This window comes from Stegodyphus dumicola, chromosome 2 (genome assembly GCF_044657685.1).
Source record: "Stegodyphus dumicola isolate Sdum_Otavi_A_Nest chromosome 2, ASM4465768v1".
Lineage (NCBI taxonomy): Eukaryota > Metazoa > Arthropoda > Arachnida > Araneae > Eresidae > Stegodyphus > Stegodyphus dumicola.
The window spans coordinates 15,369,155-15,396,292 of NC_140769.1; the positions used below are offsets into that span (position 1 = coordinate 15,369,155).

General features: G+C 31.4%; 3 protein-coding genes across 6 annotated transcripts in view; 1 reads left to right on the plus strand and 2 right to left on the minus strand.

Annotated features, from left to right (window-relative positions):
- Sld5 (DNA replication complex GINS protein Sld5) overlaps positions 1–5,569 on the minus strand; it is a 32,376-nt gene extending 26,807 nt beyond the window's left edge. The window contains exons 1-3 of one of the 2 annotated variants that reach the window (XM_085810458.1): positions 5,282–5,511; positions 5,060–5,206; positions 1,435–1,488 (exon numbers count right to left, since the gene is read on the minus strand). In XM_085810458.1, the coding sequence (XP_085666584.1) occupies positions 1,435–1,488; positions 5,060–5,206; positions 5,282–5,365 (285 nt within the window). In that variant the 5' untranslated portion in view covers positions 5,366–5,511. Of the gene's footprint in view, positions 1–1,434; positions 1,489–5,059; positions 5,207–5,281 lie in introns of both variants that reach the window. The other variant, XM_085810459.1, reaches the window with a different exon arrangement.
- A 147-nt stretch (positions 5,570–5,716) lies between these two features.
- Polr2D (RNA polymerase II subunit D) lies at positions 5,717–6,582 on the plus strand. Its single transcript, XM_035370012.2, has one exon. It carries the CDS (start codon positions 5,833–5,835, stop codon positions 6,259–6,261), a length of 429 nt encoding a protein of 142 aa, XP_035225903.1. The 5' UTR covers positions 5,717–5,832; the 3' UTR covers positions 6,262–6,582.
- Positions 6,583–16,898: 10,316 nt separating this feature from the next.
- Positions 16,899–27,138, minus strand: part of LOC118198357 (uncharacterized) — a 37,865-nt gene continuing 27,625 nt past the window's right edge. Inside the window, exons 8-11 of one of the 3 annotated variants that reach the window (XM_035370014.2) lie at positions 24,288–24,408; positions 23,650–23,764; positions 23,432–23,541; positions 16,899–17,033 (exon numbers count right to left, since the gene is read on the minus strand). In XM_035370014.2, the coding sequence (XP_035225905.2) occupies positions 16,952–17,033; positions 23,432–23,541; positions 23,650–23,764; positions 24,288–24,408 (428 nt within the window). In that variant the 3' untranslated portion in view covers positions 16,899–16,951. Of the gene's footprint in view, positions 17,034–17,087; positions 19,628–19,672; positions 21,796–23,431; positions 23,542–23,649; positions 23,765–24,287; positions 24,409–27,138 lie in introns of those variants that run through there. The other 2 variants (XM_035370015.2, XM_085810460.1) reach the window with 2 other exon arrangements.

Genomic DNA, 27,138 nt, shown 5'->3' on the forward strand with positions numbered 1-27,138 from the left:
TCAGTAAATAAAAAGAAAAGAAACATGTCTTTACTTCGTGAACACAAAATGGCAGCGAAAAAAAAATAGAGGGTTGCTGTAGCAGAGTTGGTCGCCAAATTTTCGCCAAAAAATCACCAAGTTACCATAATCCAAAGATCAACCGAATTTTTTCCCCCTTAAATTCTAGAATATTCTGGTTACTTCAGCATTCCAGATAGTCAGGCTTTTACTCTAATAATAAAAAAGTTTGAACTGATATAAAAATAAGACTTAAAGATATAAAGTAAGCAAACACAGTGTAAACTACACTGAATGGATGCAGGATTGCTAAAAATCTTCAATTTATATTTAAAAACGTAAAACATGAAATTATGAAGTGAAATGAATTATACACATAATCTGATAAATTTTATGGTATTACTCTTATATATGCCCTCAGGTTGCCAAATGTGGCGATGTGTGTTCTGCGCTGGTTTTTAGTGCGATTGCATGTTCTGCGTTGGTTTTGGGGGCAATGTTGGTTTCTATGGCAACTCTTACCTGGAAACTTGGATTTTACTGTAGAGGTTTTAGTTGCTGGTTGGTTCATGTAGTGGGCGGTTAGAAATGGTTTACGATGCAATGAAAAATGTGTTGGCAAAATTTTAGTAGCATGCCTGGTACAACTATTTTTTCGAGTGGCTGGAAATTCTACAAGGATTTAGGTGAAGAAGGTTTTTGAACATTTATTAGTGAATCATAGTATCAATTTTGCGGATAGTGAGTCTGGCTGTCATATAAATACAATAGAGATTACGTGGTGTCACGTTAAAGCTACGTTGCCTATATATAATCGAAAATGCAATTTTGAGTTTTTATGCAAATGTAATTTTGAGTTAGTTATTTTGTTGATTAGTGCACAATGCCTAGATTGTGCAATTTGTAGATTTTTTTTTAAACAGAACGCTGTGTTTAAACAGAACGCTGTGTACATGATATTGTTTGAAATTTATTTAAGCAAGGTGTGCGTAGCTCGTAGATTCCTTCGTTGCATAGATTGTGCAATTTTTTGATTTTTTTAAGTTAAAACAGATTTCTGTGTACATGGATTCTTATCAAATATTTTTGGTTAGAAACTTTACATTTTTGTTATCAGGAAAAAAAAAAAAAAAAAAAAAAAAAAAAAAAAAAAAAAGATTTTTAATTTAAATTGCGTATTCAAAATGTGGGTTTTGCACCTCCGAAAACCGCGTTTTTGCAGACATTGTAGGCTTAAAGTTCAAACAGTAGACAAAAAATTTGGATAGTAATATGGCACCATGGAGAAATTTGTTGCCAATCAAGGGCATATATGAGAGTAGTTCCAATTTTACTCATCAATAGAGAGACACCAAATAAAAAATAAATCTGATATGTATAAACAGCAGCTAAATAAAACCGAATTTAAGAAAATTTGGCCTTTTATGCACTTACTTTTGCAAGGCGTGTCCTCAGGTAACTGGAAAGAATAAATTTGATACGATCAAGCTAAAAAATAAATTTTATAAAGAAATATAGTAATCTATTCAACAATTTTATAAGCAAGTAATAATATATCAATTCAAAAGCTAATACACTAAAGATGGCCATCATTTTTCTTCAAGACAGAGGATTTTGAGTAGTCTTCTGTTATTGCAACCCAATTCAGAAATCTATGGATGGATTGATGTGCTCATGTATGCATGTATATATGTATGTGTGTCTGTGTACACACACATACAGACATATACATACATTTCTGACTCCAGTCCCAGTAACAGATGAGTAACAAATTTTTCTCCCAATAAGCAATTACTTGAGTCTGTCTCCTATCTTATTAATTCTTAACAGGTAAAAAACCAAAATAAATAAAAATAATCTGGAAGGAAAATAAAATTAAATATAACTGCATAATTATATTGTTAACCATGGATAAAATGAACAATGAATACACTTAATATTAAAATAATATGCATAGAATATATTGCATTTATCTTAACTTTAAAATCCATTGCATTTTGTATTTTTCCTGTTAGAACTTACTAAACAGGAATTGTTCCTCCAAGTTTAAATATACTACAAATTAACAAAAAATATTATTTAAGGAAAGAAGTTTTTATGCTTATCAAATTTAAAATTGATGTCTATTTTAAAATGTCTGGTTGATCTTTACATTATGGTAACTTGGCGTTTTTTTGGCGAAAATTTGGCGACCAACTCTCCTACAGCAACCCTCTATTTTTTTTTTCCCGCCGCCATTTTGTCTTCACGAAGTAAAGACATGTTTCTTTTCTTTTTATCTACTGAACACTTCTTCCAACAATCTACTAGCCGAATTACACTTATGCTAGAAATTTTATCTAACAAAACTGCTTAATCATGACAAATATTCACTGCAAAATTGGGAAAAAGTGCACAATACCATACTCCTTACGCGTTTTTCAAAATAACACATACACATAAACCATGTACATGCCGACTTATTTTTACTTAAAAAAACATCCCAGAATTGCACAAAAATGGCATTGCGCACACTCTTCACTATATCCATGTACACTGCTTTTTTCTCATAAATTAGAAAAATTTCACGAAAATACATGACAATTTTCTGAATCTTTAAACCCGGTAAAAAGAACATATATGAAATTACCTGATCGCGAAAAAGTATTTACCCTTTCCAAATATGAACATTTCCACATATAAAATAAATAAAATATCCAAAAACTTTTACCTCTAAATCATCTATTACATTATACACGTCACCAACGAATTCATACCGCAAGCATTACAAATACTTAGTATCAAATATTTAAATTATTTCCATGCACGTTTACTTCAACTTAAACATATACCAAATTCCTACAAACATAAAATTCACAAAATAACTATCATTTAATTAAAATATCACTAAACCATGTACACGTCGTCTTATTTTTACTTAAAAAAACATCCTAGAATTGCACAAAAATGGCATTGCGCACACTTTTCACTATATCCATGTACACTGCTTTTTTCTCATAAATTAGAAAAATTTCACGAAAATACATGACAATTTTCTCAATCTTTAAACCCGGTAAAAAGAACATATATGAGATTACCTGATCGCGAAAAAGTATTTACCCTTTCCAAATATGAACATTTCCACATATAAAATAAATAAAATATCCAAAAACTTTTACCTCTAAATCATCTATTACATTATACACGTCACCAACGAATTCATACCACAAGCATTACAAATACTTAGTATCAAATATTTAAATTATTTCCATGCATGTTTACTTCAACTTAAACGTATACCAAATTCCTACAAACATAAAATTCCCAAAATAACTATCATTTAATTAAAATATCACTAAACCATGTACACGTCGACTTATTTTTACTTAAAAAAACATCCCAGAATTGCACAAAAATGGCATTGCGCACACTCTTCACTATATCCATGTACACTGCTTTTTTCTCATAAATTAGAAAAATTTCAGAAAAATACATGACAATTTTCTCATTCTTTAAACCCGGTAAAAAGAACATATGAAATTACCTGATCGCGAAAAAGTATTTACCCTTTCCAAATATGAACATTTCCACATGTAAAATAAATAAAATATCCAAAAACTTTTACCTCTAAATCATCTATTATATTATAAACGTCACGATACAAATACTTAGTGTCAGATATTTAAATTATTTCCATGCACGTTTACTTCAACTGAAACGTACACCAAATTCCTACAAACATAAAATTCACAAAATAACTATCATTTAATTAAAATATAATTAAATTCAAAAACACTACTTAAAATATAAATGAGCACATACATTAAATTAATAAAAATTACCTTACAATCCTAATTACTTTAAACTAAATCATTGCTAATAACAATTTTCCCAATAATACCAAATTCCTTTACTTCCACCTTACATTTAGAACAATGCATAAAAATAATATCCTCAAATAATTAAAAATAAATCTTCTTCAGAATCTTGATTACGTGTACGATAAACTTTTCTTTAGTTACGGCCATGGGATCCAAAAATTCACGAACACTGTTTCACACAACACAGAATAAACCAAATACAAAATTTCCAGATTTTTCCCGATTTCCCCCCTTTTCCGATTAAAGAACCGTAATTCGTCCATTAATATCACATGACATATCCCATGATCTCTCATTTCCCTCACACAAAATAATGCGTAATCGGAACTGAGGACTTCTCACATTATTACCAAAGTCCTAGGTAGTAACCTTTATCGCCTCCAAAAATGTCGCCAAACTACCAGTTGCCATATTGTAAAGATCAACCAAATGGCTCATCAAAACTTCAACAAATTAAAAATTTCATATATTTTCAATCCTTTTGAAAATACCATTTCCTTTAAGTTTTGTGCACGCAGGACTTAATTATATAATGATAAGTTAATTTAACTAGTCATTAAATTTTATAGCATATTCATATACAATGCTAGATATAAGTTTGGTTTCATATATTTTATTTTTAATTGATAGTAATGCACTACTAAACAAGATCACTATTTTTTTTTCACATATAAATTTATCTAAAACATTTCAGGTAATACTTTTTTCATCCTTAAATAATTCATAATCAGGCTGATTTATTTTTATACACGTCATTTCTGATAATGTTAGGCCAGCATACATTTTGTTTACATAAGTTTCACATTTCTTCTTTTACACATATCCTTCAAATAGCACAAATGAGCATCTTTAAATTAGGAAAAAAAATCATTTTATAATAATTATTATCCTTAAGCTATTAAACACATTTCATAACAAAAATGCACCAAATAATTTAAATGCATGAATAATAATAATTATGAAATATGAAAACAGCAGTATTTTGTTTTTCTAAAAAAAAGTTTTGAATCAAATAAGAAATGGAAAAAAAAAAAAAAAAAAAACTAAAAAAAATATTTAAAAATATTTTTAAACTATTTTAACTTAAGCTTCAATTATCCTGTACTAGTTAGCCTTGTTTAAAAAAAATTCCAATTGTTTAAATTTATTCATTTTAACTGAGAAATTATTTTTAATTTTTGTTTAAATTAATATATTACCTCCATTTTGTGAAAAACTAGACGAAAATCATCTTTTTTTATTCTTTGTAAGCTATTCTCCATATGCTGAATCTGATCTATTAAACATTCAACGAGTTCTCCTTCATATAGCAATAAATCCGGAGCCAGCTTTTCATTTTTCCAAACCTATAAGAGTTTTGCATTTAAATAAAATTTACGAATTAATGAAACAAATTAAAGATAGAAGGGCTACTACCAAACCTCTTCTAACTTTTCTACAACTTGTGCAGCAGTAGTCAATTCCTCGTTCTCAGTTTCGGGTACAGAATCATCATCATAATCCATTCTTTTTAAAAAAGATCACCATTTAAAATGCAGAAGAACATGAACATTTTATTTATGACGTAACTAAATTTGAAATTAAAACGAAGAGATCATAAACAAGTACTTTCGCGCGTTAAAAGACTGCTTGATGTATGAGTTGAGAAGTATGCATGTGATTTGTTAATTCTATTCTTTAAAGAATATATATAAAAATAAGAAAGGATAATAAATTTATAAAAAATTCAAGATGAATTCTTTGAAGCAATAAATAGTTGAAAACATTTAAATCATAAGATAATTTTAAAGTTAGATGAAAAAAATCATAAATTAATTATACATATAACTAATGATTGGAAGAAGAAGAGGAACCTCCTTGGTATTGACCAATACCATCGTGCAGTAAATTTGTACTGCTTTTCCATTTGGGGGTTAGGTATTAAAGAAGTATTTATATAAACATATATATTTTATCGAAATAAAAAGTACTGATGGCTGCTAGTGCACCCAGTTATGTTCTAGATCAAGTGGAAGAAGATGCCGGTGAACTCCAGTTTCCGAAAGAGTTTGAAAATGCTGAAACACTTTTAGTGTCAGAAGTTTTGATGTTATTAGAGCATCGAAAACAACAGAATGAAAACGCTGAAGAAGAGCAAGAACTTCCTGAAGTGTTCATGAAAACTCTAAATTATTGCCAAAGATTTAGCCGTTTCCGTAATCGTGAAACTATATCTGCTGTTCGTAGTTTGTTGACACAAAAGAAAGTACACAAATTTGAACTAGCTCAGCTTGCAAATTTATGCCCTGAGACTCCCGAGGAAGCCAAAACTTTAATTCCCAGCCTTGAAGGTAGGTTCGAAGACGAAGAACTGCGTCAGATCTTGGATGATATCCAAACGCAAAGAAGCTTTCAGTATTGATCTTCCTACATGTGAAAGAGAATTGTTTTCATGGAGAAATTCATTTAATTGTTCTGTATTTCACTATGTGCTGGCCCATTTCATGTGATATTATATACATTCACTTTGTTTATGGATTTCAAATATTTTTTTAAGCTCTATATTTGTTTTTATGCAAATTTAGATGAAAATCGCATTTATTTGAGTGTTAATTATTTCTGTATCTTCTTCAGTACATCTTGATTTCAGGTATCATAATTGTTTAGTATCTCTTATTCCATATACATATGTGTATATGATATGTATGTGTTTGCTATAAATAAAATTGTTTTAAGCAATGGTTCTAATGCAGTTATATATTTTATTGTTAATAGTACCTTCAGTTAAATGAATATTTTGCTGTTTAAATAGAATTTTGAGAGAGATTTTTGTTTTGCTGTATATTTTGTTTATGAATTATTCAATTAATTCGAATGGTTACAATATTTTAAAATATGCTATGTATAAACCATGTAATTAAACCATAAATTTTATGTTATTTAACATGTAATTCTGCTCTCATCTTCTAACAAATGCATATGTTTTTGATTAGAATATGAATAATGTGGAATACTAGTTTAATTCTTTACCAATATGTGAAATATTTTATTCAACGTAAAATAAATTAAACAAATGATTTAAATTTTTTTTTTTTTTTAAGATATCAAACAGTATGCTTTTTCACTGCATTCAGATGGTAATAATACTAACTTGCAAAGGCACTGGAGGCTAGATTAGTATTAAGAACATCTTTTATTAGTTGTAATAGTGACAAAAATGTTCGTACAAATTATCAGCTGATTATAAATTGTATTAATTTCATATGCTATTAAAAACATTTAGGTTATTAGTTTATCTATCACTTTTAAATCACTGAAATTTTAAAACAAAAAGGCAAAGCTACACAGAATATACCTGGCAGTCATAATTTGTAGTGCCGTGTTGCATAACATAATGGGACATGAAGTAAGAAATGAAAGCTTGGTAATAGACATTATAGTTCTTTTCTATTAAAGCTTTTTGGATTAATCCTAGTATATGGTACACACGGGATTTGGTGACATAATTATGAGCAGTAAATGGGTCAGTTAATCTTTGGATTATGGTAACTTGGTGAAAATTTGGCAACCAACCCTGCTACAGCAACCTGCTAGTTTTGTTTTGAACGCCATTTTGTTTTCACGAAGGCTTTTTTTTTTTTTTTTTCTCAACATTTTTTCCAGCAATCTGCTAGCCGAATTACGCTTATACTAGAACTTTTATAGAACAAAAATGCCTAATCATGACGAAGATTAGGTGCGAAATTAGGAGAAAGTGCAGAATCGCAAACTGCTTGCTGCGTTTTTAAGAATTGCACATACATGGTATCATCCATGTACACGTCGACCTATTTTCACTTAAAAAAAAACAACCAGAATTGCACAAAAATGGCATTGCACACACTCTTGACTTTATCCATGTACACTACTAAAGTCCTAGCTAGTAACTTTTATCGCCTTACCAAAATGTCGCCAAACTACCTGTTACCATATTCCACAGATTAGCCAATGGGTCATTTTGCTATTGGCGACAAATCATGCCAATGCACCAAACTTCAAGCTCTGTCCGGTTTAAAATGAGTTTTAGCTTCTTTTCTGGCAATAAGTGTCTCTACAACCATTGCTTGCACAACTTTTTCATCTAATCATGCTTGTCTTTTTTATTGTAACTGACTTCACCATTTGTGATTTTGAATATTTTTGAGTAAATCATTCTTATCATTTTGAGCTCACCAATGAAGTAGTGTAAAATCACTGAAGATTGATAGTTTGAATCCAAGCAAATGGATTGGCTGCATGGGAGTTTTCCTGTTGGTTTGAATAGGATTCTTAATAGTAGAAAGATATGGTTATTGCTGTTGTGAAAATAATATGCAAGATTTTTAAAAAATCTAAGTACTGTATTCTTGGTAAAAGCAAAAGGCATCTCTACTAAAATGCTTTTTCCAGAAATATAGAAATATTCTAACATTTATGCTTCTGAGTATTTGTTTCTGCAGGTAAATCTTCAGACCTCTCCATTATGTTGCTTGAGTTTAGATCATCTCTTTTAAATATAAACGTAGAAGATATATTGCTAATTAGTTGTCAAATGAAAAGTTTGATGGCAAATTCTTAAGACATTTAGACAGGTGTAATTCTTTAATGAAACTGAAGCTTTGCAAATTCCAAAACAGTAAATCCATTTTTTTTCAAGATAATTTCTATTCAAATGAATGTATGTTAATATAATGCATAAATTTGGAGAGCATTTTGCAAAGACCTTATTTTCATTTAATGGGTAACCATTTGTATTTAATTTGTAAATAGTAAATTACTAATTTCATGTACAGGATTAATTGCACATTAATATTTTCATTACATTTAAAAGCATTTTGACGAATGAAATTTTTCTTTATTTAGATTTTCATCAAGTATAAAATTAAAAAGTAAATTTGAATTAAACTACCTTTCAAACTATAGTTTTAATATTTAATTAGTTATTCTAAATTTTAATTTAGTATACTGTATAAAGTCATGCTATAAATAATCTAATAATTCTGTGGTACTCAACCCGATGCCCGAGGCAACCTTGCATAGCGCCCGCCAAGCTTCGGTAAAAAAATTTTTTTCCTACAGTCTTTCTTGGGATTGCACATAGAGGGAGTTCGGCAGGGAAGGGGTAGGAAACTTGGTTGGCCTTGTCTTGGGTTTCGGAAACATCGAGGGTGATGGCGTGTCTTAACTTGATCCTTCTTATCGCCTCTGTCCGGTTTAAAATGAGAATACGAAGGCGCACCTCAAGCCTGGGAGGCTTGGCTACCCAATTTCTGAAAAAAGAGGAAGAGATAAATTCCGGAAATGCCTGTGAATGACACGTACATGACCTTGAATGCAGCTACTGAGAAGGTAGAAAAATTTTACCGAAAGTAGTAATTTCTGTATTATGTTTTTGTAATGATCATGCCCAAAGCATGTCCTCGCCGGTTAATAGGACGATAAAGTTTTAAGATTCGGGGCACGATATTAAAAGGCTCACCACACCAAAAAGGGCTGACAGAAGTGGAGGAAACTGCAGGTCAAAGTCGACCCTTGATTCGACTGTATGAGGTATTTAAAAAGGTAATTTACTATTTCTTCATGTCTTATCACTGCATCATTCATCAAGAAGCGTTGTGGGCAAAGATACTTCCATTTGAACATGCCATGAATGTTGTCATGTGGATTATCAATTCTATTCGTGCGGCTCCTTTGCAACACTGGCTTTTTAAAGCACTGCTGGAAGACTCCGAAGATAAAAAAGTCGACCTCCTCTTACATGCAGAAGTCCGATGGCTTAGCAGAGGTAAAGTTCTATCAAGGTTTTTTATCTCTAATCGAGCAGATAAAAGTTTATGCAATCTAACCCTGACAAATTCAGTAAACACACTTAAAAATTTAAGTGACTACTTGATCTGGCTTTCCTCGCCAATATCATTGAGAAACTCAACATTTTAAATCTGGATCTTCAGGGTAAAGGTGGCTCAAATGATGGGATCTGTGAAAGCTTTCAAAGCCAAATTGATATTATGGATGTCTCAAATGAGATCAAAGTCTCTGGTTCATTTTCCAAATATGAAAAAAGTGGTGAATGACGACAATTTTGGGTCGTTGCGATTTTCCGGCCATCTCGAGATGCTTCTGGACCAATTCGAAAAGCGATTTCAGTTGCCTGGAGCCAGTGATGAGCTTTTTTGTCAACCCATTCATCATTCACCATGAAGCAACTGAAACCACCACAGCAATTGCAAGAATTATTGCCGCAAAAGTGGAAAACCTCGAGATGGAAAAAGTTGAACTGAAGAATATTATCCTGCACTCACATGCCATAGATGTAGACTTTTGGAAACTTGTGGAAAAGAACAGATTTCCTTTACTAAGTGTTGCATATAAAATCAAATCTTGTTTTGGGTCTACCTATCTCTGCAAATATCTATTTTCAGCCATGAAAATTATTAAGTTGAAGAACCGGAGCAGGATCATTGATTCGAATCTTGACAATTGTTTGCGTGCTCAAACTTACGGATGTTACAAACAAGCGTATGCACCTAACATATGTTGGGGGACGAAATTCAGTATCAAAAATCATATTAAGTGCAACAACATAAACAGAAGAGACACGACTATACTGTAAGTAATAAAAACTTTGTGCATGAAATGTATATTTTGTTTCTATTTCGATCTTCTTTATGAGGGCATGTTTTTTTCTTATGGGCTAGTGTTAACTAGTAACATGATAATCGGGACGGAAATGTTATGTGTGCCCGCTTAGTTTTCTGAAACTGCCTTGTGTATCCCAGCACCAAAAACGTTTGAGTACCACTGCAATAATACAAATAATGGTTTTATGTCTAAATCAAATTTGCTTTAAAGTATTTTTTAATTATATAGTTTGTAGCTGAAATTTAGATATTACAGTATACCTATTATATACAGTCAAAAGTCATTAATCCGGACTTGTCGGGCGATTCTGGATTATAGATCATCAGTTTAAATCTGGTAAGATGGCATGCAGAAATTATAAAATTAAAAATATGAAACCGTAATTTATGAAATAAAGAACAATTATGATCTAAAGAGTATCAAAATTTACAAAAAAAAAAGCTTAATATTTATTTGTTTACTTTATTAAACATTTCTTTCAATGTAAGTTGTTTAAGTTGCTTTGTTTTTTATGTGGTAATACATTCTCTTTAATTCTAGAAACAGACATAATTTCTTGTTCAGTTACAAAGTTCCGCTGTTCAAGTCCTATAATTGCTGTGTCGAGAATATCGACTAATTTGTCAATAGAAATTTTTTCGTTTTCAATAACCTCTGTCACATTCTTCGCTATCGGAAGCGAATTATAATGACGAGGAATTTGATTTAAATCATATCAAAGACGAAGTACATCGAGATGAAATACTACATTTAGTAAGGAATTATAAGCCATATAAAATAAAAGCATCTGCCCTGAAGATAAGGATAGTGCTGACAGATCAACTTCCAATTCATTGCGCGCCGCGGCATTAAAGATAAACAAAGGATATGCCTTTAACCATTTTTTGAAGCAACTCCACTTTTTGTTTAATGGACTTCAAAACATACTTTCGCTTTGTAGATCCTTTACATATTAGTAAATATATATCAGAAATTCTATTTGACATAGTCGAAAGTTCAAGCTTACTTTTATAAAATTGCTCTAACAGTCTGCAAAAAATAATAAGCCGAATCCAATTCGAAGATTAAGGAACAACGCAATCTGCAACATTAACTGAATTAAATAATTTTAGCTTAGCTTATACCGTCCGTTATACATTAAACGTGCATTCGTAAACTGTTTTGCGCACGCACACATGCATATTCGCAGCCGTTAAGGTCTTACGCGCATGCGTCGCATTGATGCATGCACGTAAGACTTTTGCGAATATGTGTGTGCGCATGTGCGTAATACGTTTACGCTTAACACAAAATTTCCTAATTAAGACAAAATTTCTACTGGTATATGTAGTTTACAGATTTAACTAAAAAGTATTTATCTAATTCATTTAGAAATCAAACAGCAAAAATCAGTGTTATATCTGTAGATATTCCAGGAAAATTTGCAGATTTAACCCTGATTTTTGTTTGTTAGGCATATTATTTTAACCTAAAGTACTTATCTATTTTTATGTATGTAACTGAAAATTACCCAGACTGCTTCTCATGATATTATATAATAAAAGCTGGGCAGCAATATGGCATATGTATATCTCATAAGAATGCTATTCAACATGATTATGAGCAAGATATAAGCTTTCAAAATAAAGTATACAGCACTTACTTTGAAGATAGGATATCATTATAGTTGTTAAAAAAATGAAAATATTGATAGTCTTATAATTTACTGTTTATATTGCATTGTGAATACACATGTAATGTTTAATGTCCGCAGTACCAAATTTGTACATTTCTCAGAAGGTTTTTTTTCATTGAAAACAAATCTCTGTGTATGGCATTGCACAAATTGAATCATATATATGATACATTACTGTTATTACTGTTCATTTTTTTTATTTACGAAGCGTATTCGGAAACTATGTACCGTTTTGAAAAAAAAAATAGTAAAACAATTTTTTCGAATCCAATTTTATTTTTACATGAAAATACATGTCTTAAACTATTTTTCTGATCAAACACTTGTCATAGCAGGTGACCAGTTTTTGTATACCATCGTCAAAGAAACTTCCTGCCAGTTTCTATAACCACGACTCCACAGCATTTTTCGTGTCATCATCAGATCCAAAGCGCTTGCCACCAAGCTTGCGCTTCATATGCAGGAAAAAGTGATAGTTGGACAGCACAAAGTCCGGGCTGTACGGCGGGTGATCGAACTGCTCCCAATGAAACTGTCGAATTAACGATTGAGTGACACCAGCAGTATGGGGCCGAGCATTGTCATGGAGCAACACAATTCCTTTACTGAGCATTCCTCTTCGTTTGTTTTGAATGGCACGCCTTAGATTTGTTAAAGTCTCACAATATCGTGCCGCATTAATGGTTTCACCTCTGGGAAGAAATTCAGTAAGCAAAATGCCTTTCCTATCCCAGAAGGCAGTGCACATGATTTTTTGTGATAACATTGTCACTTTGAACTTTTGTTTTTTCGGGGAATGACTGTGTCTCCACTCCATCGATTGTTGTTTCGATTCTGGTGTGAAATGACACACAAGTTTCATCACCTGTCACAATTTAGTTTAAAAAGTTTTCTCCCTCATCACCGCGTGAGAAATGTCAGGGCACTACCAAGTTGCTTTGTTTTGTGAACATCAGTGAGCATTTTTGGAACCCATCGGGAACACAGTTTGCGATAATTCAAGCAGTCAGACACAATTTCGAACAAAACAGTACGTGAAATTTGTGGAAATGCCTCTGAAAGAGTTGTCATTGTGAAGCGTCTGTTCTCATGAATTGCTTCATCAACTTTCCTTACCAAATCATCGGTGACAACAGAAGGCCGATCACTCCGAGCCTCGGTGTGGACATTTGTTCGACCTGCATTAAACATTCTTACCCACTTTCTCACCATTCCATCACTTATCACATATTCACCGTAAACTTCTGTCACTTGACGATAAATTTCGGCCGGTTTAACATTCCTTGCGTTCAAAACTTTAATCATGGCACGAATCTCACAGTCAGCGGGAGAACTAATTGTCTTAAACATTTTGAATGTGCACAGCAAACTGAAAACACAACATAGAGCAACCAAAATGGCGACAATTGAAAGTCAGTGAACAAGAAAGACTAGTGCGCATGCCTACCACAGCGCTGTGACGGCGCTAGAATGAAACTGTACTTAGTTTCCAAATACGCTACGTATAATCGTGTAATTCAATAACCAAGTCCATTATTTTAGACAAAATTTATAATAGTACGTCTTATATAAAAGTTTTACAAGTAATATTTTAGATTAATACCTAAAAGCAGAAAAAATGCATATTACTTTTATTGGAAATGAAAAGTTTTAATTGTATACCTTGAGATAATTAAACTCATCTAATGAATTCACTATGAAGAAATAAAATCACCCTTATGTCCACTTTGAATGCTTTATTTCCCTTATGAAAATATGTCATATACAAGTCACATATGAGTGTTTAATGGTGAATATCACAAATGAATAATAATTTTTTTATAAACTAAGTGTTTTATATAACTTACTTTATCACAACTATATTAACAACTGCTCTAGAAGAAACTATGAATATATGGGGTTTTAATGAAAGTTTGTCACCACCACAAATATCGTCTTCATAAAATGTGTGTGTTGCCGTGTTTAATCATATTTTGCCAAACAATTTTTGGCATTTGAAAGAAAGACTTGCTTTAGAACACTGTTTTGTGACATTTGTAAAAAAATAGCATTATCATTAAGTACAAGGTGTCTGAAATGGAACTATCACACTACCTGATTAGAACCATCATTTACTTCCAGTTCTGTTGCAAAAAGTTAGCTGCAGAATGTCACTAAATCATAAGTAGAGCTTTAGGTACTAATGCTGTATCATATGACACTGTGAAGGTTTGGTACTGAAAAGTTCAAAAACAACGACTATAACATTCAAGAATCAGAGCGCTCTGGTCGGCCTACTGATATTGATGAGTTCCACCTGTGAAAACTTGCGAAAGAAGATCTGTTTTCAACCACTCAAAAACTTGCTAAGGAGTTAGATGTTAGTGATATGTCCATTAGTTGCACTATGCATCATCACATAAACTTGATGTACATATTCAATTGCTGGGTGTCACATAAGCTGACTCAAGTTTATAAGGACAGACGTGTTCGGGCCTGCATTAATCTGCTCTATCAATGCAAGGACAAAATTCTGGACCGGATCGTCACTTGTGTTGAAAAGTGGATTTATTTTGACAACACAAGTTGAAAAGAGGTTTGGTCTGCTCTCAGTGAGCCTACTGCAGAATGCAATTTGACTAACAAAAAGATCATGCTTTGTATCTGGTGTTATTGCCATAATATCCACAAAGTGTATCTCGGAAAAGGTAACACCCTCAACAGTTCAGGTAGGTGTACAGCAGATGCTAGTGTGTGCTGGCACTGCTATCAAGGGAAAACATCAAACTGAGTTTCGGTGCAAAAAGGTAATATTTCATCAAGATAATGCACGACCAAGTGTATCTGCATTCACCGGCTGGACTCTATGGATTCGAATAGGATCTTTTGCCACACCCACTATATAGTCCCGACATCACTCCTTCGGACTTCTACCTTTTTTCACACCTGCAGCTATATCTTGCTGGTGCTATCTTCCATTCTGCACAAAAATAATCAATGATCAATTTATAATGTTGGGTCTCCTAATGTTAAAACAAATAGCATGTGTGGTATTTAAAAAAAAAATTAATGATTTGGAGGCTTCTCACAATTGTGACCCCATAAATCTGCCACTGGGGTATATTTAGTACAATTACATATTACAAAAACGCAAGTTAAAGCATGACACTGCTTGCAAGGACATGAAACAATTAAAAGTTATGAACTACTATTATTAATTAGCAGTTCTCATGCAGAGTTCATAGCCCAAGCTCATCTGATTTGTTAAAATAATGGTGCATGCTCTCAAAAGGTAAAATAGCCCCTTTCAAATATATGAGAATATACTGAAAAATAGGGTATTAGTCTAGTCCTACTAGTTCTGGAAGAGTGGCATTCATTCCACCAAATTCTAATTCATTACCTTATTAAAAACATGAAATCATATTGCATTATGTATATACAAATTAGGAGAGATCACAATCCCTCTTACTATCAAATATCTGCACTTTGTAAATTTGATTTCTTTCACAATAAAATTTTGTGCTTCAGGTATTCATCATTTTGGTTTGCATTTATGTATTACGATGCTATGGACCACCCAAATAAATTCAGTCAATTTTGCTCAACAGTCTGATAAATCAGTATTTTTAAGCAATATAGCACAAGAATATGCAAGTCATTATCAGAGATGGTGGAAGTTCATGATAAACACACTAGACACACAACCAGATTTCTTGGCTAACATCATATGGACAGAAGAAAGGGTATTTGACCATAGTGGGCTGTTAAACCAATGCAACCTGCACTATTGGTACTAAAAAATCCATTATGGTAATAAAAGGTTCATCATTTGATGTAATGGTTCCTCCATGTCTGTTATGAGATTTGGAATACTTCCTCATAATGCCCATGTTCTATGATGAAACCTTAACAAGATATTTGGAATGACTACAAAAAGCTGATAGTGTGAAGTTTCTTGTCAGACAATTTCAGGCTTAGAATCTTAGCTTATGGAAGAAACGTAAAGTGGCCCCTCAGGTCACCTGATCTAATCCCACTGCACTTCATGTAGGATTATGTGGAACACTAAGCATACAGCTTGCCATCCTGTGACGTTAATTATCAACAAACCGATATTAACCAAGTATGCAGTAACATATCTGAAATGCTGCAGAACATACAGCAAGAAGTTCTAATTGGAATACAGATGGTATACATATAAATCATGTTTAAATTAGTATTGAAACTTCAAAATTGTAGAAGATTATTTTTTCATCATAATATTATAGTGCTTTCTGAATATCTTACTGTAATAAACTACATTTTGCTGACTTATGTTAACTTTATTAGGATATTCACATTTACTTTGTAATGTCACAGGTTACAATTAGCTATGCATTTATGCCAGTAATCAGATACTGAGTTACATGCATTTCTAGACTTCTGTTCAAAATATTGATATACATAAGGTGCTATTTTGTATTCATGGTATTGCTGGAGTCAGTCTTAGCTTAATCATTTTAGTAGGTAGATACAACTTTTAAAATTCTAATATTTTGTGCTCGAAAGTTATTTTAGTGTTTAAGGTCTTTGCTATACATCCTGCACACACACATGCATGAATGATTTTGAATTTCATAATAATAATATTGCATAATTATGAATTAATTTTTGAATTAATTTTATAACATGAATTTGCATTTTCTTTGTAAAAATATTCTATGTTCATAATAAATGAAGCTGGGAGAAGAAAAGACTATTAATGCTTTTTAGAAGAATAAAATTTATTTCAAGACTTAACAAAATACAAAAATGTTCAGTTTTTTTTCCCACTCTTTGAACTTTGAGCTTTTTTTGAAATAGTTTTATTAACTCCCATGTATTTCTGTCTGTCTTCCCTGTAAAGAATATGTTCATCATTTATTTGATAATTAAAAAAAAAACTACACATAAACTATCTCATATTTTAATTAGATTCAAAAACCAATTTTTGATAGAATCAGAACTAAACATTTAGATAAGCATTCACCTGAACCAAGTGTTATTTAGATAAAGATAAACCTTTGTTAAAATAGTTTAATAAAACGATTTGTTATGCTGGCAATAATGCTGTCTGCTGTTATGGGGAATTAGTTCTATTTCTCCAGCAATGCGATCTTCAGACTATTTGCATCTCTAGAAGATGGATGTGTCCATGCAACTGCTTTTCTAAGGTAGTTCCATAAGGTTAAGATCAGGAGATTTTTCTTACTACAGAATTCGCTCAATGTTTTCACTTTCAAAGAATTCATCCATGAAATTTGCTCGACGTAGGTGAGTAGTATTGTTCAAAAATAAAAAGTCAGATCTATATGCACTTCTAAAAAGTCTTACATAGGGTTCTAAACCTCATCCCGATATCTTTGTCCAGTCACAGATCTGCTATTGAAAGCTTAGAGATGTATGTCCATCATCAAACCTGCATTACCAAAACAGACACATTTAATGGAAAATTTCACATTCCTGACTTCCTCTCTCATGTTTAGAATCAGATGAACTAAATCTTGGCTAATCATTAAAGAGAATATAGAATCATTGCTATGTTCTTTGCACCAATTAAAGCAATCTCTTTTCTGTTGTGAAGACTGTGAAACACATACTCTTGACTTTCTGGCAAAGAACTTTTTCATTAGGCCTTTCGTATACAGTTTGCTGTGATATCACAGTTCCAGTGGTGGGTGCAAGCTCTAAACTTAACTGCCAAGCAGTACACTTCCTGTTATGACCACCAGTTATTGCCAAATATCAATCCAGTTATTGCCAAATATCAATCTTGAGAAGCAGTAATTATTTGTTTATGACCTCGTCCAAGGACTTCTTACAACAAGAGTTCTGAAATTGTTTCCATAGCTAGCAGACTCTCTGTCTGGAAATATTCACACACCTCACTGCTTCTATGATTGTCTGCCCTGCTTCTAAATGACCGATCATCTGGCACTTCACAGATTCTTTCAAATGATACTTCAAAACCACAGCAAACTGTTTGGACACATTTTAATCAAATGTTGTATTGCGTGAATTCACTCAGATGTTCGCTTTGCGTAAAATGATTGATTCGTTGTCAGAATGACATAATGCATTTATTTGCATATCAGAAACTGTTTGGTCACTTTTGATTGAATAATTCTAATTAGGCTTATCTTTCACACATTCCTTGCACAAATGGAATACATTCATCAGATATTTCATGGAATGTTTATTATTTTGGTGATAATGATATTCCATGACTATTATTTTTGTGATTCAAAAGATAATTGGGATAGAACATTCACATATACCATTATTTTCGTGATCCGAAAGATAAATTTGGATAGAAGTAGTTCAGTTTAGCATTCAGTCTTAAATAATTGTATAAGACAATTTGGGTGACACTTATAGATTTTAGAAACAATTGTAATGAATTGCTTGCTATAGCAATGGAAATGACCTCTAATATGGCAATCTTAATTTTTTTATAGCAATGGAAATGACCTGCAATATGGCAATCTTAATTTTTTAGAGTATTTTCGTGGCATGTAGCTTTTGTCTTTTACATGTTAGCTTCTCATGTTTTATTCTTTGTTACAGTAATATTGTATTTGCTTTTTAAAATTTATATTTCATTCATAAATATGTTAACTATTTCCAATTTATCATCAATTGAAAAAGAAAAGGCTATTCTGTTTTTCTATAAAAAGAAAATTCTGAATGAACTAAATTTTATGAAAATAATCGAGATGTGAAACTTTCAGTCTTTTATATATATTATATATGTATACTAATACATCTTACATATATATAATTGTCATTTAAAGTATATATATTTATATGTGTACTTTAAATGACAATTTGGTTTAAAGTATATTTGTCATTGCTTTTGAATTTCGGATTAGCATGTAATGGTTTTAGACTTTTCTTTCTTTCTTTTCTTTTCTTTTCTTTTTTTTTTTTAAAATGGTGAATTTGCATAATGTAAAGTTTTAAGGGTTTTTTTTTTTTTAGTAGTCAATTTGGCACAATGTTTTGTTTTATTCTTTTTTTCCAAGTGTTTTGAAAGTGCGTAGGGAAAATTCTGGTAGATTTGTGATTCCATTTTTTAGTTATATGAATCTTAAAGTCTTAAATGAAAATTTAGTAGAATCTTTTTTTGGTTTTTGATCTCAAATGAACCAGGAGAATGAAACATATTAATCTACTTTTATGAAGCTTTAATTCATTTTCCCCTGAAGAGTTCTGAATTGGAGTTTCAGAGAAAGGAGATGAATTTTTATTTTTATAATTTTGTATATTTTCCATTTCACATTTTTATTTTTTGAGTTTTTCTACAGGGTTTGTACACATTTCTGCACACGGAAATTAAGTACTTTTAAGGACCATTAATGAAAAAAATTAAGGACCTATAAGCAAATGGGAACTGAATAAATTCAATTAACAATATTATTCTGTGCCTGAATCTCACTTTTGTAATATCATCCTAAAAATAAAATAGATTCATAAGTAATACGCATTATTATTAAACATGAACTAATTAACATAATTATTAATAAGTTTGAGAATAAAATAAACTTCATGCAGTTTATCAAGTAGCATTAAATATTTTACACTTATAATAGGTAGGACATATTTGAAAGAAGATAAGTGACATTTACGTTTTACTAATAGTTAGCTTTATGTTGATTTTTTTTATGTCTCATTTTGTCACATACTTGGTCAGTCTAGAGCAGAGGTTCTCAACTGGTGGTATGCGTACCACTGGTGGTATGCAAGAAGAAAATAGGTGGTACACAAAGAAGCAAAGTATTTTTAACTATTTATTTCAAAAATTAAAACCCCAACATCCTGATTGAGTTTCTTCTCTAACACTCGTAAATTTATCCGATCTGAGCTTTGTTCAAGAGTGGTGGTGGTACTAAAGGTTTTCAATTTTTGTTTAGATGGTACACGTTAGTCAAAAGGTTGAGAATTGCTGGTCTAGAGGTTTAGTAAATAGCAGGTACGTTTCATGTCAAATGGCATAGGTTAAAATGAGAAGTAAGATCATAATCAGCGTCATTCATAACAAAAGACTAAATGTTATCACCGCTGCTGATTGTTTAGAGAAAGAAACCTGCTGATTAGAACAAACCTGAAAGGCCTGATGTACTAGGCACAGTTGGCAAGTGCTGAAAGTTAGTCAGGCTCTGTTTGATGTAGTTAGTGGCCTAGCTTTGTGTAGAGTCCAGGGGTTGTAACCCAGTTAATATAACTTTCAGGTTCCAATAAGCCATTAAAGCACCAGAGGTGATAAGTTGTTTTGTATTATTTTAAGTCTCACTAGATGCAAAGAATATGTTTTACTTGAATTTTTACATTTTTGTGCTTCATCTTGTGACTACAGTGAGTATTTAGAGATTTGTCTCAATATGCAAACCAATGCTCTCGCTACTTTCTGCACGCTTTGTCTCCTAACTTGTAAACTTCTCCACAATGTGCCTATGAGGGTTTACTTCATCTGGTAAAAGTTAAACAGTCCAAAAACCCCAACAGACGTGAAGCAAATTATCACTATGTCTGAAAGTAACTACAATATGACAAAGGTTTAAATAAGCCTCTTATTTAAAAAGAACTTAGAACAAACATAAAGGCATGTTCTGATGCTAACAAAGTCAATTACATCTCACGGTGGTGTAATTAAACAAGAACGGTCAAATTCAAACTTAAAATGTGGATGAGTGGTCAAAGATTATACAATTTAATTTTAATTTAATCTGGCTCAGTAACTCTATCATATGAGGAAACAGAAATGGAAAATTGTAGTAAAGGCTGAAATCATAAACAATTGGGTAATTTACATAATAATAACTGCACATATCTTTGAAGAATAATTTTCTTTATGTATTCAGTTTTTTTCTTCAGCACATTTCCTTTACATTTTAGAATTTTTGGATTTAATTAAGAATTTCTGTTTTTTTAAAAAACACTAAATGCATTTAGAATGTATAGAAAAAGTGACTAATTTAATTTCTTTAGTAATATGGAATTCAAAAGAAATATGAAATATATATATATAGTAAATAAAGGCCAGTTACAGAGCTGGTGTAGCAGAATTTTTAGAATTTAGTGACACACCAAACAGCAAAATCTACAAATGCCAAAACTTTAAGAATTTAGACAGGCACTACAAGCAGAATTTAGATAGGTACTATAAAGTCGAATTTAGGATCCACAGAGATTTCATCAGATGGGAAAATGCCTAGTGCCAGCTCTGTGTATGATGCATTAGATATTTTAAATTGTAAGTTTTCAATTTCTTTATAAATAAAAAAAAAATCCCTTTCTATGATGCCTGCCCAAGTGATAAGATTAGAAGCATTTTTGATATTTTCCATGCTTGTGTATAGTGAAAAATAGAGAATATAAAGGGAAGATAAACATGTTAAGAAAAAGATTCTAGTATCAGGAGTAAAACATTCAAATATTATGTCTTCATTGTTCTTCCAGATGTTCTCCAAAAAGTAAGAAATTCATCACAAACTTTCTGTAAAGTACATCCATTATGTACTGATACCATGGAGACATTTTTCATTTTATCACATATTTCTCGAATCTTCTAGAATTGTGAGTCTATAAATCTTGCCTTCAAATTCTTCTAAATTTTCCAAGCTGCAATATCAAAAATACTGAAGAAAAATTATCCCAACCAAATCTGTAACAGCAAAATGCCAGAAATATTTTGGGGAAAAAAAAGAGAGGGAAAGAGTGTAAAATTAATTTTATAGAGAAAACTGATGCATATTCTGAGAATTTTGAATATTCTAAGACAATTACATGGAAAAAACGCTTACTATGAAAAAATTAAAAAGGTATTTTTAATTACTTACATAGCTAATTTTGCTTTTTCTAAGAGCTGTTTCATAAATTATGCTTTATAGCATTATACCTTGTTTATTTTTCAGATTCAAAATATTGTATAAATTGCCAAAATGGAGCTTTACAATATGACAGTGAAAAATAAAAATGTTTTATTTTAATGTTATTTTTTAAATATAATTCCAATACATTATCATTATTTTAATCAAATTTGTCAAAGTTATGATGTTTTAAAAAAAATCGTCGAAAAATTCTCAGATCTCGGAATTAAAAGTTTTCTATAGAAAATTATCTTAAAATCGCCAAAATGTTGACAAGTCGCTAAATTTAAAACCATTTAATGAAAGAATTCACATTCCCAAAAGTGAAAAGTGTTTAAGTGCTCTTTATCACAAAAAATGAATTTCGAAATGCTTATGTTTCACTTCTTGCTTAAAAACTCGAGTATCCCATCATTTATATTAGAAATAGAACCAAATTATAATGCATGAACCCATTCAAAAGATTACCATATACGTCAGTGAATTGCTAAAAATATTACTCCAAAATGCTAATTCACACTCAAAATGGCAGTCGTAAAAGCAAACAGAAATTTCAGATGATTAAAATTAAGCACCTTCTACTGATTTTGGCCAAAATTAAGGACTTTTAAGGACCAAAAATCGATTCCAAAAAATTTAAGGACTCTTAAGGACCGTACGAACTCTGTTCTAATATGAATTCTTATTTTAATTTTGATTTGTTTAGATACTGTGTTAAACCTCTTATATACAGTTACAATTATTAATATTGTTGAAAAGTTGCCTAGCATTGATTCCAATTTAATATTAACTGTAGGTGCTTTAAGTTTATTCCACTTCAATCCTGCAGCTATAGTGCAGGACAGGTTTAAAATAAAAAAAAAAAAAAATTTTTAAATTAACAAAAATTTTCATAGGAAACTAAAGAACTGCTCAAATATCCAATCAAACATGCTACAGGCCAATATAAAGTTGGTAAAACTGCTTTTGTACATAGGAAAAGCAATGCTAGAAGGATCTTATTTTAAAAATGAGCATTCAAAGTATGTGCAATGAAACTGGAAAATGTTTTCTGATTAAGTTTTTAACAGAAATGCTAAAATAATTTTGAAAAATGTCATTTGGAGTCCTATCTTGCTGAATTTATATGGTGGAAGAATAACAGCTGAGAAAATTATTTTGAATATATTTTTGCAACAGTTACAGAATTATGGCTGCCAAAAATGTCTTGTGTTTAGATTGCCAGCCTTTTGGTGAATTAGTTAATCCAAATATCTTACTGATACTGAAAACAGGTTTTAGTGTTCTCTATCTCGCATTGCAGCTTGTGTAGATATTAATATATCTTTATATGGCTTTGAATATTCTTAATTAGCAAAAAATTTAAGTTTTGTAAATAAACAACTCACCTAGACATCTGAATTTTATTCCTGCATCCTTTTCCACCTTCCCAATGAGAACCTGCCTTCTTTGTCAGGTCTGCTGAGCAACCGAAGCAGGGTTTATCTTTACTGTATGGCTAAAGCAAGAGACATATCAGAATGTGCTTTATAATTCAGCATAATGCTCTAAACTAATTTACAATATACCCATTAAAATATTAACTAAGTAATGCATCTTAATATACCTGTTCTTTAGCACAAAATCCACAAATCATTCGAGAAGCAAACTTCATTTCATGATCAGTTTCTTTTTCATTGTGACAAACATCACAAGGATAAACTCTTCCACAGCATGGAAATCTATAAAGAACACTCTAAATAAGATAGTTGAAAACCAAATAATAAACAAGATTTTCATATAATATTTACATATTACGGTTTATAAAAGACATAAATTTCAAAAATAACAGATACATCATACATTCAATTCAAAAGAACTAAAATAGCCAATTATAACTAAGCATATGAGGCTCTTCCTTGCTTAACATCAGCTTTTCAAAAGGACTTAGATAAGTGGATTTTAAGTGTCTGCAATCCACACAGATATTATTGCATTCATAAACATCCATGCCTTATCAGAATTTTAAATTCAAGTCTATTGGCAACTAATCTTCACTAATTCTAAAACTAACTAAAGCAACTATTCAACTACTTTTAATTAACTTAATTTATTTCAGCAGGCAATAAGCAAATGATATGCATTCGACCATATGAAAAGAAGTATGCAAATATAACACATGCAAGTTTCAAAAAATTATTTTTACTGAGCATTTAAACAATAAATGATTTAAATCAGTAAATTTACATATTTATTAAAAATTACCTTAGCCAGCGGAAGCTCTTTTTGTAATGCTTGCATGCTCCACATTGGGGAAGAGGCTCTCCTTCTTTTACAATAGGATCTTTAGTTTTCTGGATTTTTTTAGCAGGTTGATATTTGATAGCTGAAGAAATATATTAAAAAAATAAAACAAAAAGTGAAATAATATACTGGCTCTGAGGTAAACAAAATAGAAAATATAAAAATCACATTTTGTGTGCTAGCATTAAGAATATGAGCTACAAAATAACTACTGTGAAAGAACTTGTCAGCCTTCCAAGTCATGGAAGACAACACTGTAGCAACAGAAAATGTGATATGGCAAAACTGATGCATCATAATTAAGAAGGTGGCACTACAACTGGATCAGTTCATAACATCATTCATGACAAAATGAAAATCTAAGAAACATGTGCAAGATGGATATACCAGGACTTAACACACGAAATGAAACAGCAACGACACTTCAAACTGCTTCTACAGTACAGAGTCTGAGATTCAGACTCAACAGGACTTCAGTGATTCAGAATAACAAAAGAGATATGAGTTTTCTGAAGATCTGCTAGGAGATAAAATTACAATGGTCAACATGTGGATAAAAATGCAGTCTTCTAAAAGCAGAACTGCAGGGGATCCTCTTAACTGCTTGTGTGTGTGTTTTGTGAAGATGCTTTGCCCATCAATGACCTGATGGAGATTTTTCTTTGGTCTGTTTTCACTGTTTAAAATTTCATCTCCCCCCCCCCCCGTTTTGAAAGTTAACAAAAGTTTTGATTTATTAGCACGGATGTGAGTCATTTGCAAGGGGTCAAAATGATGGGCATTATTAATGACAGTTTTCAAACTGAAGGAAGAATTTTACCTTAATATTAGTAAATAAGTTTTAGTTAGCCAACCATAAATATTATTTGGGTGTGTTGTGAGATATCCTCTGAAATACTTCAGTTACAGAAGTCCGATTTGGTTTGATTTTTCAAGAAGGGATGGAAAAATTTAGAAGTGGAGACTTCTTTTAGGGAACAGTCTGTCATTCTTGCCAGATGTCATGACTCCCACATTTCTTGGATAAGCTAAGATTTTTGAGTGGCCAGTGGCGATGGGCCTGCATCTAGTAGAAAGAAGTCACTATAAATGGTGTAGCTTGCTTGTTAGAGCTTGAGAACATTTGCTTGCTTCAACAGTTGGCAGCTTTGTCTCCTAGGCCAGGTGAAAACACATTATGGAAGGTTAGCAGTTTGAGTAGATGCAAGTCATTTCAAGAAGTCATCATAAAACAGAGGGAGCACTGGATTTGTTTTGCCCATCTAGAAGCATCAAGATCAGAACTATGCTATGATGCTGCTTTGCCCAAGTGCGTTAGAGTTTATCTACAGTCTGGGAAGGTGTGATAATTTCATATCAAAACTCTTAACATTGCCTGCTTTACATAAGTTTTTTTGCAGCTGGGAACTAGTGAGGTATCATCTTTCCTCTCTGTATTGTTTTAGCAGTCAGTTCTAAATTGTGAGTATATGGACTGCAGAAATAAATGGATATTGCAAGCTGTTTTTCTTTTTGTACTCTTATACCACAGTGTGTTTTGTTATTGAGGATAGTTTTTATTTTACCTTAATTAATTTATATAAAAGGAGTCCTAAACTTTGTAATTGATGGAAAATTTCAGTCTGTTTAAATTATTTTCAAATTTTTAAATAAAATATAATTATGTTAATGTAATGTCTTATAATAATTTGAATGAATTAATTTAGCTTTCAAGGATATGTACTCAGTTAACTTAGTTAATATCAATCACCATTAAACATTAGAAGCACACATTTCACCTTGAATTCCTGAAAATCCCTTTACCTTAAGAATAGGGATTGCAATTTCGGACCAAAAGTTCAATACTGGTATTCGATATTTTTTAGTTCCTAATATCGATAGAAGGAATTTTAGAAAATGAAAGAAAACACAGGTGTTTCTTCATTTTATTTGAAGTTTTATTAGACAGTAAATATCACAAAAAATCATTTGTAACTTCTAAATTATAAAAGCATATAAAGAATCACAGAAAAGTAAAGAAACAAGAAATATCTTATGTATTTAAATCACAAAAAAGTGTAGACATCACTATTCAGTCTGTGGTACTATTACAAATTTTTGAAATGTAATCTTAAAAAACATCAATTGTGCTGTCATTAAGCCTGGAACGTAATTTTGTGCAAAAATTACCAGATGTCAAAAACTCTCTTTCAGCATCTACGCTTGTTAGCAATGCATGATATACTTTCTCCAAGTATATCGTGCATTGCTAACTACATCTAAATCCCTCATCTTCAAATAAATCAATTTCTCTTTGGATGGTTTTTGGCTATAACTGATTTCTGTATTGTATTTTGGTTTGTTGAAATTTCTTCCGTTATCGCTAATTCTAATTTTTGTTCCAAGAGTCAATTCCTTTTCACTATCAATATCGACATTAGTGTCATTATCATCATAACTCTATCAAATTCTTCTGAATGTGAATAGGCTTGTGCGTAAAAAATTTTAAGAAAATTTACTATAAACATGATCACATTTAATTTGGTTAGTCTCTTTTCTTCTTTCTCATTTTGATTTTTAAAATCATTATAATTATGAAAATATCGTAAGACAGTTTCTATTTCGGTATGTCTTTTTCCTGTGCAATTTTTCAATGTAATATATAATTCTTCAGATAGTGATGTGTGCTGTTTTTTCAGTGACTGCAACATTAAATTTATTGTTGCATTAGCTGTTAATAAATTAGAATCTATCTGACATAATGCTTCTACAGCCAGTTTTATTGTAAGTAGAGCTGGTACAGTTCTGGGTATTAAGTCGAACTCGCTATCGA

What these genes read in the sequence shown, in the direction of transcription:
- Polr2D (XM_035370012.2), top strand. Translation starts at nt 5,833, where the DNA reads ATGGCTGCTAGTGCACCCAGTTATGTTCTAGATCAAGTGGAAGAAGAT.